Here is a 17,733-nt window from a genome sequence, read left to right on the forward strand (position 1 = left end):
TCTGGTTTCCAGTTCGATAGCTTTGCGTACCAACGCTTGCAACATTGTCATCGGTGTGGCCTTAGACCAACAATGGCTTCAGTACGTCCCTTCTACAGGAAGGTGTCGGTGGCTGAACAGCGGTATTTTGCTTACGATCGTGAACTTCTCGCCGTTTTCGCTACACTCCGTAATATTCACCGACTATTGCCTGCCAGTTTCACACCTGCTTCGAGTACACGCTTGGCGATCAAATCCTTGTGGTAGACGTTCCATCTCCCGTGGGGACAATCTTTATGGTCACTATATGATCAAACCGTATTTACCAGATTCACGTCATGCCTAAGCTTTTGACATTATTCATGAACTGACACATCCCGGTAGCGCTTAGGTTCTTTTGTGTCTCCGCACAAACGTCTTGTGCTTTATCCTCATCATCAAACTCCCTCTTTGGGAAGGCGGCGTGGGATCCTTACATCTGGTGGCCGTAAACAATTCCAGTCCTAAACACAACGGCCTCCGCCATCGCAAGAGCCATATTGGCTCATTGGATTTTTATTTTTTATTTCGGTATTATATATTAAGGTCGTCTGCCCATCCAGCTCAACCGTCTCGTGAGGGCGAAACACGCCCACACAACACTTTACCACCCCCAGGTCAATGGAATCGTGCAGTGAATGTACGGCATCCTCAAAGCCACTTTAAAGAGAAGGATGTTGAGGGATATCATAAGGCGATGCAGGAGTAATCAACCTTGGCTGCATTAGGCAAGCGACACTCTTTATTGGGGAGGACAGGACCTTATATTCCGTATCATACGGTAATTATGATGGGAAGTACCACTAACAAGATACAGCCGATGTGTAATACCTCCGTGAAAACTTCGAGTGGTTCCAGTTTAAACGACTTACATACCGGGGAAAATTTCAAGAGGGCCTAGCCCAGATACTGTTAAGATGAGGAGTCAATATCAATTTACATCCGTATGGTTAATATCCGGTCGTGTCATAAGGACTCCCAATGGGTGCTGTATAGACCGACAAGGGGCAAGCCTTTACAAGACTATGTGCTGACAACGGTGTTATTTGACCAAACTTTGGCAACATTCCTTGCGGTTAGGACATTACTACAATTAGTGGAAGATGAGGACAGAGGTTTTCCGTCGCGGCGGAAAGGTTGCACAGAAATTTTACATGGAGTATTTCCTGAGCGGAAGGGAAACGATGTTTAAGGCGTGTGTAATCTGGTTCATTAGATAATGGAGCTATTAAAAGCTGACGGTTTTTATCCTACATAAATGGGTGATAAACGATTCTAAATTATTGAGCGAGATTCCAAGAGAATACAAAGACGCTGGACTACGAGAGATAGTAAAAAACGCACCGGTCGCCAGTCTGGGGATTGTTTTAACCCAGTGGCCGACAAAAGGCTGAATTTGACAAATACATCGAGGATAGTGCTGTGCCACATTGATACCTGCTTGAATTCGAAGCCTATAGATCCCCTATTTACTAATTCTGAGAACATCCAAGCATTGAAACTGAGACAGTTGCAATGCTTGGAAGGGGTATCTAACGTGAAGCCAGGACAACAAGTGGTCATCCGGGAACAAGGTACACCGGATTCGTGAAGTTCACCCTCTAAGTGATGGTAAAGTTCGTGCAGTTACCGTGCAATATCACGGCGCGTAAAAGAAATAAGTCGGAATCGTGAATTTATACTTCTTATCAATCGAGGCGCCAGACCACTTTGAACCACCTCTTCCGTTGAGAAAACTGAAACAAGCCGAGCAGAAGAAGGCACCGACAAAGGTGACCAACACAAAACTCAGTGGTATCTACAATGGGTATGGAAGTGTTAAAATGACTAAAGAAGTCACGAACTGCGCTATATATATGGGCACGCATGCTCCTGAATATAACGATTCTGTTCTTCACGTCTAGCAAGATACTCTCAGAAGGACTAGGACTAGGACATTTCGAGACCTTATGCCGGATACCACGAAGAAAGATTATGTCAATCTAAAATAGTGCGAGGAAATTTGATAGTAAAAGTTAATTTTTCCATAAACGGAACATTACATTTCCTTGGCAAGTATAGGGATATTATTCACAAAATCAACGAAATCCTCGACGTTATCGAGTCGATCAATAGGATGGCCAATTGGTCCACCAAAGTGGATGTCGTTAGCCTGAGCATGCAAATCCTAAAATCTTATCAAAATATCTATGGCTGAGGTCTGTAGATGCCGGGGATACGAAATGCAAGGCTGCTTCTTCGTCCAACATTGGCTGCATATGGCCGAGACCACCATTCCGATTTTTTCCATGTGTTTAGTTCAAGGAGCAGTGTCCGGTTAAAAGCTCTACTAGAGATTCCATGTCCTACTTCTTAAGGGACAATGAAAATACCCCTCTAGCGGCCCCGGGCTCCCTTACAAAGATTTTCGCCTGCCGACAGAAGTTCAAATTTCTCCATTCAGCTGCGTGAATCCTTGCAATTTCCCCCTTCAGAGGACACTTGACAGGGGATGGCCAAAAGCTGGTTTTGGCCCCACCATTGTGGATCCAGAATCTTGGGGAGCCAGCCTGTCAGCTTCCTTGTTACCAGCGATGTGTGAGTGCACTGACAGGAATCTTTCGTTCAGTCGACCAAGTTTCAATAACACCTGATGACAGGTGCTCAGAAGTGGCGGGGGGAAGACCCAATCCTGTCGGCCGAATCAAAGGCAAGTGGCCGAGGAGAACCTCCATAGTAGTGGCACCGGGAGACGCTGTATCACATTGACTTGCCGGCCGTGATGCAGTAGGCGAATGCTCCAAAGGCCTAATCAGGGCGATCAGACCTGAGTCTGCACGGGGAGTCATCTGAAGTGGCAAATTGGTCACGAAACCTTACCAGGGGTATACTGGTACCATGGGAACCGGGATAGCTCCTGGACTCTCATACTTCGGGTGAACTTCCTGTTGTATGTGAGTACAGCTCGTTTATCGATAGGTGGGAGTTTTATGGGGGTTGTGGTTATGCTCAAGCGAGAAGAGACCTTCGGACCTCGGCGTGGTGTTGCGTATCAACACGGGTGCCGTACTCCTTAGTTCGGTAGAGATTGAGATATGTCTTGCATCCACCAGTATGAATGCTAAGCCATGCACTTGGTATAGACTGGTGCTCTGATTGTGGGCATAAAATGAATCTTAAGAAGACCGTGGGAATAAGTCGCAAGACAGGTGCTCACGTTAAACCTTAACTTAAACTTAACTGTATGCTTGGGATTTCCTGCTTTTGAGCGTTTCCAGAAGTCTTCTTTGGGTTACTCACCACCTTAAAAGAGGAGGTGCAAGCCATTCTGGTTGAAATGGCTTTTGGTTTATCGCTCCACATTTCGGGTGATATCATCGCTCCCTAGAATAAACCAATCGTCAGGCCCAAGAACTCGGCCACCGTCTAGTACAGCCTCTTAAAAGCTATTCACCCGGTAACAGCGTTTAGACATCACGACCGCTATCCCTTCGTGTTCAAGGGTTTGGCCACTTGCGAATGCGTTTTCTGCCGAATCGATGCCATCCAGGAGCCGTTATAGAAGCCCTATACTGGCCCACATTGAATGATATAAGAGTTGACGGTCACACGTTAATGGGGCCGCAAGAACCCTCGCTGCGGACCACCTGAAACTTGCTTATCTTGAGTAGGCAGACGAATCATTTTCGCAGGTTCCACCATCATAGCTCTTCAGCAACAACATCACAACGTTGTGACCCCCAAGAAGAGAGTCAAGTTTTCACTCTCTTCGTCAGAGACGAACATCATTGGGGAGGGAATGGCCCTACCAACGCTCCCGTTGCCTGGTCAACGCTCTTGGCGTAAGGAAGCGTTTGTAAAATTTAGATTAGATTATCGGTGAAGTACTGACTTAAGCTTAAAGGCGATTGTAAGGTACTCTCGCCTTTAAGCTTAAATTACATTCACATTCTATATTATTCAAATATGAATTTAAAACGGAATCTTACACCTTTTTTCTTCCAGAAAATCTACCGAACTTTATCCGAAATCAAAGGTGAAATCGAGAATACAATAAAAACAGGACGAAAAGTATGTGAGGACAAGTACACAAAGGATCCCAAGCAATTATCACAACGAATAGATGCTCTTAAGCATCTTTACAACGCACTCGGTGAAAACGTAACACAATCCAAAAAATCCTTGGAAGGACTTCTTGCCCTTTCGACTCAATTAAATGAAAATCTCCAGAGAACGGAATTGCTTGTGAAACTATGCGAGACACAACAGATACAAGATAAAAATCTGAAATTTCATGAGATTGAAGATTTATTACGTAAATGTGAACATATCTACGATGAATATGCGAAACAATGCGAACGAATCTACATGGAGGATATACGACAGAAAATAGATTCGTTACGTACGAAATATTTGAAATTATCGAGTGCGGATGTGGTTAAGAGCCTGAATGAGATGAAGTCGACACTGCAAAATTTGGATAACATTTCCATGGAGACGTTAAAGTAAGGACTTGTTGGTTACTGTTTATATTTAGGCTCCTATATCCAAGCTGCAAACCGCAGTAGGCAGACAAGATGAAGGCCTTTTTCCTGGTACTTTCATTTATTGCGGAAAGCAACTGGTGGGTTGTTCCAGAAATAAAAACTGCAGAACAATCCTCTCAATTTTTTTAAAAGAAATATTGAAATCAAAACATTTCATCTAAATTCTTCTTTTATTTGAGTTTCTGCTTTGATTCGTAGCGGATTCTGGAGTAATTTTTTGCTCTCCAGTCGGCACCAGAAGATTATTAATTAGCCTAATTACCTGGCCTTAGAAAAATAGGCTACGTACATACATTTCGGACATTCTTTCAAGCATCGTTTCTCTGTTATTCCTAGGACGATGGAGAGTGATCTACAAAAAATCAACGTGGTGGATTCCGAGATAGAAACACTTCACTCACAGGTGATTGGAATCGTAAAGGTAAGTTTTGATAAATTCTGTTTTTAGCGTTTCCATTTGTATTAAACATGATACGATTCATTGCGCTTAATTCTGCTTTAACTGTGTACATAGCTGTTTCGATTTGTGTTTGTTTATATCTAAAAGAGTTCATTTGAAGTGGGTTTTTAATGCTTGCAGATGTGGTAAAAGATAACATTGATACGTTAGACTTTAAGTTTCCATTATGTACCTCACATTAGTGCTAGGTCAATGTTCTACTAATTTCACTTTGATAGAATTTGTGGTTAAACGTGTGCTAACAAGTGTTCTCTAATGATAAGACTGGGTTTATTTGAGTTTAGCGATGCCAGCGAAACATCTAAACTTTTGGAAGACTCTTTTCTTTGGTGTCAACAGCGATTTCAATTTTGCTTACTAGCCCACTACTTTCCATCTTCTCTATTATTGCTTTAAAAAGATATCATCATCATCAACGGCGCAATGACCGGTATCCGGTCTAGGCTTGCCTTAATAAGGAATTCCAGACATCCCGTTTTTGCGCCGAGGTCCAACAAATTAAATATCCCTAAAAGCTGTCTGTCGTCCTGGCCTACGCCATCGCTCCATCTTAGGCAGGGTCTGCCTTGTCTTCTTTTTGTACCGTAGATATTGCCCTTATAGACTTTCCGGGCTGGGTCATCCTCATCCATACGGATTAGGTGACCCGCCCACCGTAACCTATTGAGCCGGATTTTATTCACGGAAAACTATTATATTAGGTTGGAGTACTTGGTTTTGCAAAACAAAATCTTATTAAAATCGGTTCAATGTTTGTCTGTCTGTCTGTCTCTTTTTTTTTTGAGCAGGTGGAAATTTTCATAAGACACTGACCTGCACACGCCCGTGTGTGGGATTCTTACCCACTAAAACCACCCCCGACTCCCCGAAAGCCCAGTCTTCCTGACATGCTAACATTCTTCGCACCAGATTCGCTGCTACTAGCACCTCTCCTAGAGTCTCCTCTAGGCTTTTTCTTTCCGCCACAAACCTTGGACAGTGGAAGAATACATGCTCTGGGTCCTCTGGGACTTCATTGCAGTTTGGACAATCGGGTTAGGTAACTAGTTTAAACCTGAACAGGTCCTGACGATATCCTCCATGCCCCGTGAGAAACTGGGTAAGATTATAATTAATCTCACCCTGCCGTCTCTCCAACCACTCCTTGATGGAAGGGATGAGCCTGTCTGTCCACCGACCCTTTCCCGAGCGTTCCCAATCCTACTTCCATCTGTTTAGAGATCTCTCCCTTTCGGCGTTTTTCGTCTGCGATAAAGGAGATATAGACTTCGCATTATATATTGAATTGAATTTAGAAGGCAACTCCATTATCCCCTCTTATAAACACACTCACACACACTCCCTCCCCCCCTTTTTGAAAAAAACTCAGACAGAAAGTTTTCGCAAGCCTCTTTTGAGGCGAACTTAGAAGCACCAAGAGCGTTTTGCATGGACCAGAAGAGATGGTAATCACTTGGTGCCAGGTCCTGACTATACGGTCGGTGCGATAGAACATCCCATCCGAGCTCCCGTAGCTTCTGGCGGGTCATCAAAAATGTGTGAGGCCGAGCATTGTCCTGGTGGAACAGAACACCATTCTTATTGACCAATCCTGACCGCTTCTGGTCAATCGCCTGCTTCAAACGGTCGAGTTGCTCACAATAGAGGACCGAATTGAGAGTGTGGCCATAGTTGAGCAGCTCATAGTGGATGACTCCCTTCCAATCCCACCAAACACACAGCAAAACCTTCCTGGCCGTCAATCCGGTCTTGGCGATGGTTTGGTCCGGCTCGCCGCGCTTCGACCACGATCTTTTTCACTTGAGATTTTCGTACGTGATCCACTTTTCATCACCAGCCACCATCCGCTCCAAAAATGGGACGAATTTGTTCCGTTTCAGCAGTGCATCGCAGGCATTGATTCGGTCCAAAAGATTTTTTCCGTCAACTCATGTGGCACCCAAACATCCAGCTTTTTTTTGGAGAAATCTTCTGCAAATGGTTCCAAACGGATTTATGGTCCTTACCCAGTTCCTGGCCAATCGAGCGAATGCTCACATGCCGGTCTATTTGGATGATTTTGACGATCATACAACTGTCAAAGAGAGTAGCCCAGATTGTCGCCTTCAAATCGCCGTATAGTATGACTCAATGCGATAAGTATAACACAAGATATGTTTAAGTGTGGCCATCTATTGACAAAATACGATATTGCTTTTTCCCCAACCTAATATATTCGTCATCTCATCTGTCAAGATGTCAATGGGCATCATTCCAGAGATGATGAATGCTGCCTCCTCTAAGACAGTCCTGAATGCTGAGCACACTCTTAGGGCTGTTCTTCTGTAGACTGAACTCAGTTTGTTAGCGTTAAATGTAACCTGCAATGCCTTTCCCCAAACTGGAGCTGGATAGAGCAGGATCGAACTCACTACCCTAGCTATAAGCAACCTGGGAGCATGTCGTGGCCCTCCCACGTTCGGTATCATCCTAGCCATGGCCACACTTGCAGTGGATGCTTTGTAATAAGTTTAATGCATATGTTGCTTATAGCTAAGCTTCCTGTCTATTATCACTCCCAAGTATTTGATCGCAGGCTTAGAAGTGATGATATGATTCTCAATTTGAATACGGCAAAAATTATTTTACGGCGCTTCGTGATAAGGACCGAAAGACCGAAGACCGAAACTCTCTAGCCAAGCCTCAACAGCACTGATCGCTTCGCATGAGTATAACTCAGCATCTTCAAGATGCTTTGCGACCACAACCAGCACTACATCGTCGGTGTAGCCCACCACCGTGGCTTCCTCCGGAAAGGGAAGAACAAGTATATCGTTGTACATGATGTTCTGCAGGAGTGGGCCCAGTACGGAGCCCTGTGGGACACCCGCAGAGATAACGTACTCCTGGGGTCTGTCATCAGTGTCATACCAAAGCTGTTGACAATAGCTGCAAGATAAGCGGAAATACCAATCTTCGTCAGATATTCCCGTATTAGGTTCCAATTGGCCGAATTGAATGCATTTCTCACATCCAGGGTCACTACCGCGCAATATTTGCTAGTACTGCCCTTTCCGTGGATTGCATCTTCGGCTAAGCCAGTAACCCTTTTGATGGCATCAATGGTTGATCTGGCTTTACGGAACCCATACTGCCGATCTGAGAGACCTCCCTGGTTCTCAACAACCGGGAGTAGTCTATTATAGATTATTTGCTCTAGCACTTTTCCCACAGTGTCCAAAAGACAAATAGGTCTGTAGGAGGTTGGCTCACTTAGAGGTTTGCCACCCTTAGGCAGTAGCACTACCTTCTGTCGCTTCCATGATGCGGGAAATATCCCCTCGGACATGCACGCGAACAGCTCAGCAAACATGTCCGGTTTGGCTTTCACGGCAAGCTTAAGGGCCCTATTCGGCACGCCTTCCAGACCCGGAGCTTTGTTATTTCTTATCCTAGCGCAGATCTCCAACAGCTCGTCACTGGTGACTGGCGGTATTGCCGTCACGTTCAAAGGTCGCTGGAAGTTGTCTATGCCCTCCTCTTGCTGAGGGAATAACCCCTGGATATTTTTTAACAAGAGTGAAGGGTTTGAGGGTTTTGCCGCCTTCCTTATAGGCGCGCTCTTTTTGCCTTTGGTCGATTCTGCCTACCGCTCTCTGAGCCACTCTTCTGGCTCGGTGATAGGCTGATCGAAGGCTAGCCAGTTCAATATTCCACCAGTAGTTCGGTCTTCTATTGGGGAATGAGCACCTCCTCGGCATGGCCGCATCACACGCTTTGGCGATGTATTGGGCCACATGGACAGCTCTTTCCGTAGAGTCGCCTGCTTTATTAGGTTGGTTTAATCACACTTCTATGAAGGCCTACTCATCCAGAGCTTCAGCAGACCAGCCTGACATCTTCCTCGGTTTCGAGCATGGTGGTCTTCTGCCCGGTGACTCCACCCATAGCCCAAAGAAGATTGCCTGTTGTGCCTGTCGCCTGTCGCAGTGAGTGTAGTTCTTGCTGATGCACCAGGACATACCACGTGCCAGTGCAGGGCTGACAAAACTTAGCTCTACGATTGAGGTAGACCCCCTTTCTGAAAGGTGCTTACATATCCTTCGTTGGACAGAATGATATGATAGCTTTGAGCTTTTTCAGTATCACCGCGTAGGACAAACTTCCATTGCTGGAGATTACAATCGCTTCTGGGCGAATTCGCATTTTTGCCTTTTTCTTCATCATCATCAACGGCGCAACAACCGGTATCCGGTCTAGGCCTGCCTTAATAAGGAACTCCAGACATCCCGGTTTTGCGCCGAGGTCCACCAATTCGATATCCCTAAAAGCTGTCTGGCGTCCTGACCCACGCCATCGCTCCATCTTAGGCAGGGTCTGCCTCGTCTTCTTTTTCTACCATAGATATTGCCCTTATAGACTTTGCGGGTGGGATCATCCTCATCCATACGGATTAAGTGACTCGCCCACCGTAACCTATTGAGCCGGATTTTATCCACAACCGGACGGTCATGGTATCGCTCATAGATTTCGTCATTGTGTAGGCTACGGAATCGTCCATCCTCATGTAGGGGGCCAAAAATTCTTTGGAGAATTCTTCTCTCGAACGCGGCCAAGAGTTCGCAATTTTTCTTGCTAAGAACCCAAGTTTCCGAGGAATACGTGAGGACTGGCAAGATCATAGTCTTGTACAGTAAGAGCTTTGACCCTATGGTGAGACGTTTCGAGCGGCACAGTCTTTGTAAGCTGAAATAGGCTCTGTTGGCTGACAACAACCGTGCGCGGATTTCATCATCGTAGTTGTTATCGGTTGTGATTTTTGACCCTAGATAGGAGAAATTGTCAACGGTCTCAAAGTTGTATTCTCCTATCCTTATTCTTCTTCGTGTTTGTGTTTGACCAGTGCGGTTTGATGTTGTTGGTTGATTCGTCTTCGGTGCTGACGTTGCCACCATATATTTTGTCTTGCCTTCATTGATGTGCAGCCGCCCGTTCTTCCTATGATGTCGATATCGTCAGCATAGGCCAGTAGTTGAGTGGACTTGAAGAGGATCGTACCTCTTGCATTTACCTCGGCATCACGGATCACTTTCTCGAGGGCCAGGTTAAAGAGGACGCATGATAGCGCATCCCCTTGTCGTAGACCGTTGTTGATGTCGAATGGTCTTGAAAGTGATCCTGCTGCTTTTATCTGGCCTCGCACATTCGTCAGGGTCAGCCTAGTCAGTCTTATTAATTTCGTCGGGATACCGAATTCTCTCATGGCCGTGCCAGTACCTTGGCTATGCTATCATAGGCGGCTTTAAAGTTGATGAACAGATGGTGCAACTGTTGTCCATATTCCAACAGTTTTTCCATCGCTTGCCGCAGAGAGAAAATCTGATCTGTTGCTGATTTGCCTGGAGTGAAGCCTCTTTGGTATGGGCCAATGATGTTCTGGGCACATGGGGCTATCCGGCCTAGTAAGATAGCAGAGAATATCTTATGGATGGTACTCAGCAACGTGATACCTCTATAATTGCTGCACTGTGTGATATCTCCCTTTTTATGTATGAGACAGATAATGCCTCGTTGCCAATCGTCAGGCATTGATTCGCTGTCCCATACCTTGAGCACAAGTTGATGAACCACTTGGTGTAGCTGGTCGCCTCCATATTTAACCAATTCGGCTGAAATTCCATCGGCTCCTGGCGACTTATGATTTTTTAGCCGATGAATTACACGGACTATTTCTCCTATACTTGGTGGTGGCAGGTCGCCTTTAGTTGGCGGGACCTCCAACTCGTCGATGTTCTGGTTGTTCAGTAGCTCATGAAAGTACTCAACCCATCGCCCTAATATGCCCATTCCGGCGGAAATCAGATTTCCCTCTTTGTCTCGGCAGGATGAGCATCGAGGTGTATAAGGCTTCATCCTGCTGACTTGTTGGTAAAACTTGCGCGCCTGGTGCGGTTGCTCCCTGTACTTTTCTAGTTCATAGACTTGTTGGTTCTCCCAGGTTTCCTTTTTCCGTCTGTGAAGTCGCTTCTCCACTCGTCGGAGTTCGTGATAAGTCTCTGCGCGTGCCCGCGTTCTTTGAGAATGCAACATTACTCGGTATGCGGCATTCTTCCGTTCCGTTGCTAGCTTACATTCATCGTCAAACCAGCCGTTCCGACTCCTTTTGCGGCTGGGGCCAAGTATGTTTGTGGCCGTATCCATGATAACGTTCTTCAGGTGATTGTGAAGATCATTTGTTGATGCTTCATCTCCAGGTCCTCTGTTGACTGCGGTTATTGCGGCATCCATTTCCCTCTTATAGGTGTCGCGGAGGGTTGTGTTGTGGATGGCTTCAGTGTTCACTCTCACCTGATTGTCAGAGGGGATTGTAGGTGGTGTCGTAATTCGAACTCGGAGCACCATGTAATCCATGGTCCCTCTATAGGTGGCGGCTTTCGATCAACACGTGGTCAATTTGGTTGAAAGTGGTCCCGTCTGGAGAGGCCCACGTATGTTTGTGGACCGCTTTCCGCGCAAACCAGGTACTTCCAACAACCATTTCGTGTGACCCTGCTAATTGAATAGTCCGCAGTCCGTTATCATTTGTTTTTTCCTGAAAACTATGGGAGCCAACGTATCGCCTGAATACGAGCTCCTTCCCTATTTGGCTGTTAAAATCCCGAAGTATGATTTTGATATTATACCTGGGACAGGCTCCGTGGCTTAGTTCTACTGCCTCGTAGTAGGTATCCTTCTCCGACTCTGCAGTCTCCTCTGCAGGGGCGTGGACATTTATGAGGCTTATATTTCTAAACTTGCCTCGCAAGCGCAGAGTGCATAGCCGTTCGCTTATGCTTTCAAAGCCGATAAGAGCAGGTTTCATTTTTTGGCTGACTAAGAAACCTACTCCGAGCACATGGTTTACTGGATGGCCATTATAATATATGGTGTAGTGGCTCTTCTCCAGGAAACCGGTCCCTGTCCATCGCATCTCTTGCAACGCTGTTATATCAGCCCTATATTGTGACAGGGTATCGGCTAGCTGCTCAGCAGCTTCATCTCTGTACAGGGAGCCCACGTTCCATGAGAAAATGCGCAAATCTTTATTCTGTGTTCGTTGCCGGGTCCGTCGTTTTAAAATCCGTCCTGTCCGAGGCTCCTGTTGTGGTTTCGTAACGAGTTGTTTTCCGTGTAGGGTTGTCAGCCCTACCCAACCCCCAACCTGGAGGACCAGTTGGTACAATTTGTCCCGTTTTTAGGCGCGGGAGACTCGCCTTCATCCTTCTCCGTCTGCAGCTTTTCGTTAAGAAAGAGCTCCCAGCGGTCACCACGTGGAGGTGGAGATAGGGTTTGGTAGTAGAGCTGATGGTGTTGGTTCAGCAGGCATTTCCCAGGTTTTATGCTCCATCGTGGGTACCAATCCACGTTTCACCCTGGGACCTATACTACCCTTTGACCACCTTCACCTTTTTCTTAACTATCTTCGTCCATTCCCCTTGGATTTTGTTGAGTCGATTGCTGGAGCTCGCACTTGGGGACTTGCTTTCTTTCTTCGGTACTTTTAGTTCCGTTTTTCGGAACTATTTGTATGGCCGTTTTCCTCATAGGTGTCTGCTGATTTCTCAGAGGATCCACATCTCTTTCCCGCGCTCTCTTGTTTGGTGGCAGGTTGATTACAATACGATTAGGTGTCACTTGGGTCGCCTGTGACACCGTTTGGGCAGCAGATTTCAACTTGCCCTTGGAATTTCGTTCCTCCTGCTGCGATTTGTTATTGAGCGCTTTAATATCTCTCACCATATTTTCAATGGCTGGTCCTTGATGAACTCAGACAGCTCCACTATGTTTGCACCAAGCTGTATGAAGGGTAATTCCTCTACTTCAGGGCTCTGCTCTCCATGAGCCCTAACCGGATTACTACTTTTAAATAGTCCTTCACATTTGACATTCATTGACCTTCCCTTCGTTTTATCTTTTTTGATGTTTGGCATTGACACTTGAACTGGCATTGGAACTTCTTCTGAGTAGGTCCTTTTCCTGGTCCTGGAGTACCTACTGCTGCTGCTCCTCTTGAATATGTGCGGTCGGTGTTGTTGCTGTTTTTGTCGTCGAGCGATCTGCTTTCAATTCTGCACCGTAAGTTTTCTCCTTCTCATGTCTTCCATAGTGGTTTTTTGCCCTGGGTACCCTTACCATAGCCATTTTGGTCCGCACAGCAGTCAGAAAAGAAAAGTGCATGAACATATATTTACACATCAATAGGTATGCCCCAATCCGCCAGCTGGGGTCGCGCCTGATCTGGAGAGATCTGGCTACTCCTCACATGTCTGCCTGTCTGTCTGTCACACGCTCTCTTCTCAGAAACGGCTTGACACGAAATTCGGTGGGAAGGTGGGAACTGTGAACGCCCAGATATGCAGTGAGTAATATCCTTCTACGTTGAGATGGAGAGGGGGGGGGGGGGTCCCCATACATGCAAAAAGGAGGGTGTACATTTTTTTTTGTCACTGAATATAGTCATGTTGGGTATCAAATGAAAGCTCTCGATTAGCATTTTTCGAAGCCGGTTTAGTTTTGTCATTTGTTAGAAAGGCGGGGAGTGGGAGGGGTGGAAAGTGATGATTTCGTTAACCATTCTCAGAAACTAGCCAACCGAAAAATCAGAGAAGATCATTAAGCTGCCTCTATACGGTGTCTAGGCCTCAAAATACTCCCCATATCGATATCTGCTCAAATTAAGTTAATAATAGTATATTACCCTATTTTTGGGGAAAGTGAGTGAAAACTCCCCTTAACTTTATCCCAGAGTTTGTTCTACAGTAGTAGAATATAATAAGAGGCATGTTATCCCCAAGTTTGATCAAAATCATATTAACAAAGTTACAGTAGCTCAAAGTTGACTTTACCGTGTAAATTTACTGCAACTAAATATCAATATCGCGTTTTCGCCAGCTTTGGCACTCCAGATAAACCGGTGGCAGCAGGGACGGCCTGTCTCCCACTAACTGCAAGTGGCATCTTTATACTATGGGCCAGCTGACCACCTTTGACAGCGATTTGGTATAGTGGGGAAGTATGCTTTCTATGAGCAATTACAGGCAGTTTAGGAGAGACTTCCTTAAGGTGACATTGGATCGTGACGGGTGATCTGAATTCCAAGGTGCGCTTTGATAACATCTTCCTCGAACATGTGACGCGGTCTTGGTGATCGTAACGATAATGGTGAGCACTGGTCGTAGAACAATAGGGGAGAAGTGGGGGCGTTTCGGAAAGTTCTGAGGGGAGTTGGAGCTTATTTCAGCGAATCGTGAAAGATGTCGGGTAGGTGTTGTTAACCCGCTATACCCCACTAAGGGGTGAATAGCGACCATATTCTCTCATTCTGTCCTCGTCCCTATTGGCAAAAAACTTGGGACAGTCGACTTCCGCAAGCCACTTTTAAGGCGAATTTTTTGTCAACAGTCGTTCCTGGAAAAGAACAGTGCCATTTGGTGCCAAACTCGGACTATAAGCGGATGGGTGAGAACTTCCCCACTAAGCTCCCGGAGCCTACTGTCTGCTGCTGCTGATGAGATTTTCGAATACTTTCCTGGCCGTGTCAAGCATACATAGCGGTTGGTAAGGTATGGTCTCCTTTTCCATTGCTGCTTAGCGCGAGTCTTGTCTCCTTTCACCGACAAGAAGAAATGCTTTCTTTTGGCGGAACACCAGTTTATAATCTTCCGCTAGGATATCATCCGGGCCTGTCGCCTTCTTGTCTTTCATGTTGAGAATTGCTTCTTCGAGCTCTCTTACTGTGAAAAACGGGGCCAATTCTCGGTGCTTTCCGCGCTGGTAAAATCATTCGGTACTGCGTATAATGCCCGCATCAAGCAATCCATTTGGTCGGTAGGGTGCAGAGCTTTCGCAGAGCCCCGATTTTCCGGTACTCTGCTTTCATGGGGCATTCCTCTTCGCGGGCTTGTAAACGTTGGAGTTTATGACACTTCTTCCGTAGGTCGACAATTTCTGCCGACCACCAGTACGTAGAAAACTTGTCACAGGTGGGTCTCCTGCGGGGCATCGAAGTGTTATACACTGTCGCTATCAAGTTGATCACTGAGCTTGCAAGAGTGTATGTTGCAATGGTACCAGCGTAGAACAACCCTCCAGTATGACTCCGTTCTAAGAGTTTCGATAAATTTCTGGATGTTCACCCTCGCGGGGATCCACATCCAGGTGGAGTGCCGGGTTGAGGCACACCGTCAAGTTGCGTCGACTACTACGAACACGATGTACAGATGATCATTTGCCGAAAAGCCTTCTAGGACGCGTCACCCGCCCACTGATGGCACTAGAGATTCTGACGTAAATGTTATGTCAAGAATGCATACTCCGCAGTCTGGGCGTCGGAAAATTGGCGTGGATCTGATGTTTAAAACTAGGAGCCCGGTTCCCGCCACCATTGCCCACCCGTTTCCCTCTGGAGTCTGGCATCTTTCATTCAAGGTCCTAGCATTAAAATCACCACCTACCAGGATTCGTCCTTCCATTCCTGAAACAGCGTCCTCCAGAGCATCAAGCCGGTGCCGAAAATGCGGAATTGTCTTCGCTTGGTAATTTTCCCCTTTCTTCTGTCCCCCTGTTGAGTTCCTTGCAAGTTGCTGACGTTTGTCCATAGTCCAGCCACCGGTAGCACTTGGTGGGAATGACTGCGTGTTGGTTTGGTAATCGAGGAGAAGTAGTAGGTCTATCTTCTTGCAGAACTTTACCAATCTAACAACTAATTTTGATATCCGGGTGTCATCTTCTGGGAAGTGTCCTGATGTCCGGGTTGCTTCAATGAGACTTGGACACAAGGTATCCAGTCAGGAACTCTCAAAGATATATACATACATTTGAAGTTGCGTTTAAGAATGATGTAAGTTTTTGTTTTCTGACAAGAGGAATCCCAAATAATCTATATGCTTCCTCTATGCAGACCACAAATCTACCCCCGGTACACCCAGGGGTCCTGAAGTATCACTATTCGGATGATTTCTTGCTCCTCACGTGTGAGTATTTGCTCCTGAATAACTTCCTGCATTATGGCCTGTCGAAGCCCCTTCACCGCACTAGCCTTCCTGGATTTCATCCGTCTTGAGTTCGGATTTGGGTTTTTTTGGGAGCATTTCACTCTTGTGAATTGGTCTACGCTGTTCGCCTTTTCTTTCGTTCTGATGCTGAAGGTTTAGGCCTATGCTGAGTCTTCCTAGGGGCCTGTTCTGGTTTCAGGTTTTCCTCCAGGTTGGGCAGATACCATTTGGCATCTGCACTACTGAGGCCTGTCTCCTTGACGTCTGGTATGCTAACTTTAGATGTACTTTTGCTGATTCCTGCTTTTTGAGCAGCGATCTTTATTGGTTACGGTCTTCGCAGTAGGCCAAGATTTTGTTGGTTCCACTACTTAACGCCCCAACTTTTCCACTCTTGAGTGTAGTCAGTTGGTTCTCAGTACTGCGTAGATCTGTTTTCACCTGATGGAGCAGTGTGTGCGGTACGGGGTCCCGTGTGTTTGTTTTTGCCTTTTCTCTTTTATTAATTGCTCGTTCATTTGATTCCCACAGGTATGAGGATTAGGATCTCCGCCGTGTTATAGCCTCCCATAGCACGGTAAGGTCAAGCTTACTTACTGAGCCGACTAGGTATCAATGAGGCCACTTTCGGATACAGTCAGCCACCCCCGACCGCAAACTATCCAATTGACATTGTTTGCAGAACACCTTGGATTGGGGAAGATTTTTTTCGACACCTCGGTCTAGATCCGTAGCGTTTTCTTAATAATATTGTCACCTAGCTCTGGATGTGCCTGTTGCCCCCACTAACGGTCTTGGTATATGGCTTAGCTTCTGGAGATAGGCTGGCTCCCAAGAAGCTATATTCCTCCTCCCTACTCTAAGTAACAGTAGTAGCAATCTAGGAGGTATTTTTGAGATCAATTTCGATCACTCAACATCTTGACAAAGCCGAATGTACCTTTGGGTTTATAAGTCGCTGGATACCTTTGTTTTGACTCCAAGACAGCAAACTTCACTCTCATGGCCTCACGTCACACTTCTGAAATGGGGAGAATCCATACTTGGTGCTCTTCCAAGTCGAAAAATTGGTCAATATTTTAAGGATGTTCGCTGTCATCTTAGGTATCCCAGGGAGGTTTCCTATCGCAGAATGAAGAGACGAAGGAGGGATAGAGGTTGAAAGGTGGTAGAGTAATTGGTTGATCTCTTTTGAAATAGATAAATTTTGCGGGCCTACAAAATGTAAAGTAGACAAAATTAGCTCAGTCAAAGTAGACGTACTTAGAGAATTTGTTTGATAGTATCTAGTCCCTTTTAGATTGTGTTTTGTTTTATTTATTGTGACTAACAATTTGTTTATATTTTATTTCCATTTTTCCCGTATCTTTCGATTAGCTTCAAAAATCTTGGTAGTCCTAGACAAAGTTTGTACACGTCAAGTAATGTCGGACCTTAACTAAAACCACAATTTGATATATCGAAAACACAAGTAGATCATTCGAAACTTTACATACGGAAAAAGGATAACCCTAGACTAGGGGTAACGGAGAATTTTTGTATGGTTTTATCATAAGACAATCACGCTGGATTAACCTCATTTTTGGTGGTATTGTAATTATAATAGGGAAACGGATCTGTACATATATCTTCAGTGAATTCATCTCAATATCTGGAAATTATGTTTTGTCCTAGACTAAGATTTTGATGATTGATGTCGTTGGTTCCCAGAGAGCCC

General features: G+C 45.7%; 1 protein-coding gene across 9 annotated transcripts in view; it reads left to right on the forward strand.

Annotated features, from left to right (window-relative positions):
• LOC119660390 (dystrophin, isoforms A/C/F/G/H) overlaps window positions 1-17,733 on the forward strand; it is a 1,277,654-nt gene that overhangs the window by 126,478 nt on the left and 1,133,443 nt on the right. For all 9 annotated transcript variants that reach the window (XM_038068919.1, XM_038068914.1, XM_038068920.1 and 6 more), the window contains 2 exons: window positions 4,003-4,502; window positions 4,881-4,965. In XM_038068919.1, coding sequence (XP_037924847.1) covers window positions 4,003-4,502; window positions 4,881-4,965 — 585 coding nt within the window. The remainder of the gene's footprint in view (window positions 1-4,002; window positions 4,503-4,880; window positions 4,966-17,733) is intronic.

Source organism: Hermetia illucens, chromosome 6 (genome assembly GCF_905115235.1).
Source record: "Hermetia illucens chromosome 6, iHerIll2.2.curated.20191125, whole genome shotgun sequence".
Taxonomy (NCBI): domain Eukaryota; kingdom Metazoa; phylum Arthropoda; class Insecta; order Diptera; family Stratiomyidae; genus Hermetia; species Hermetia illucens.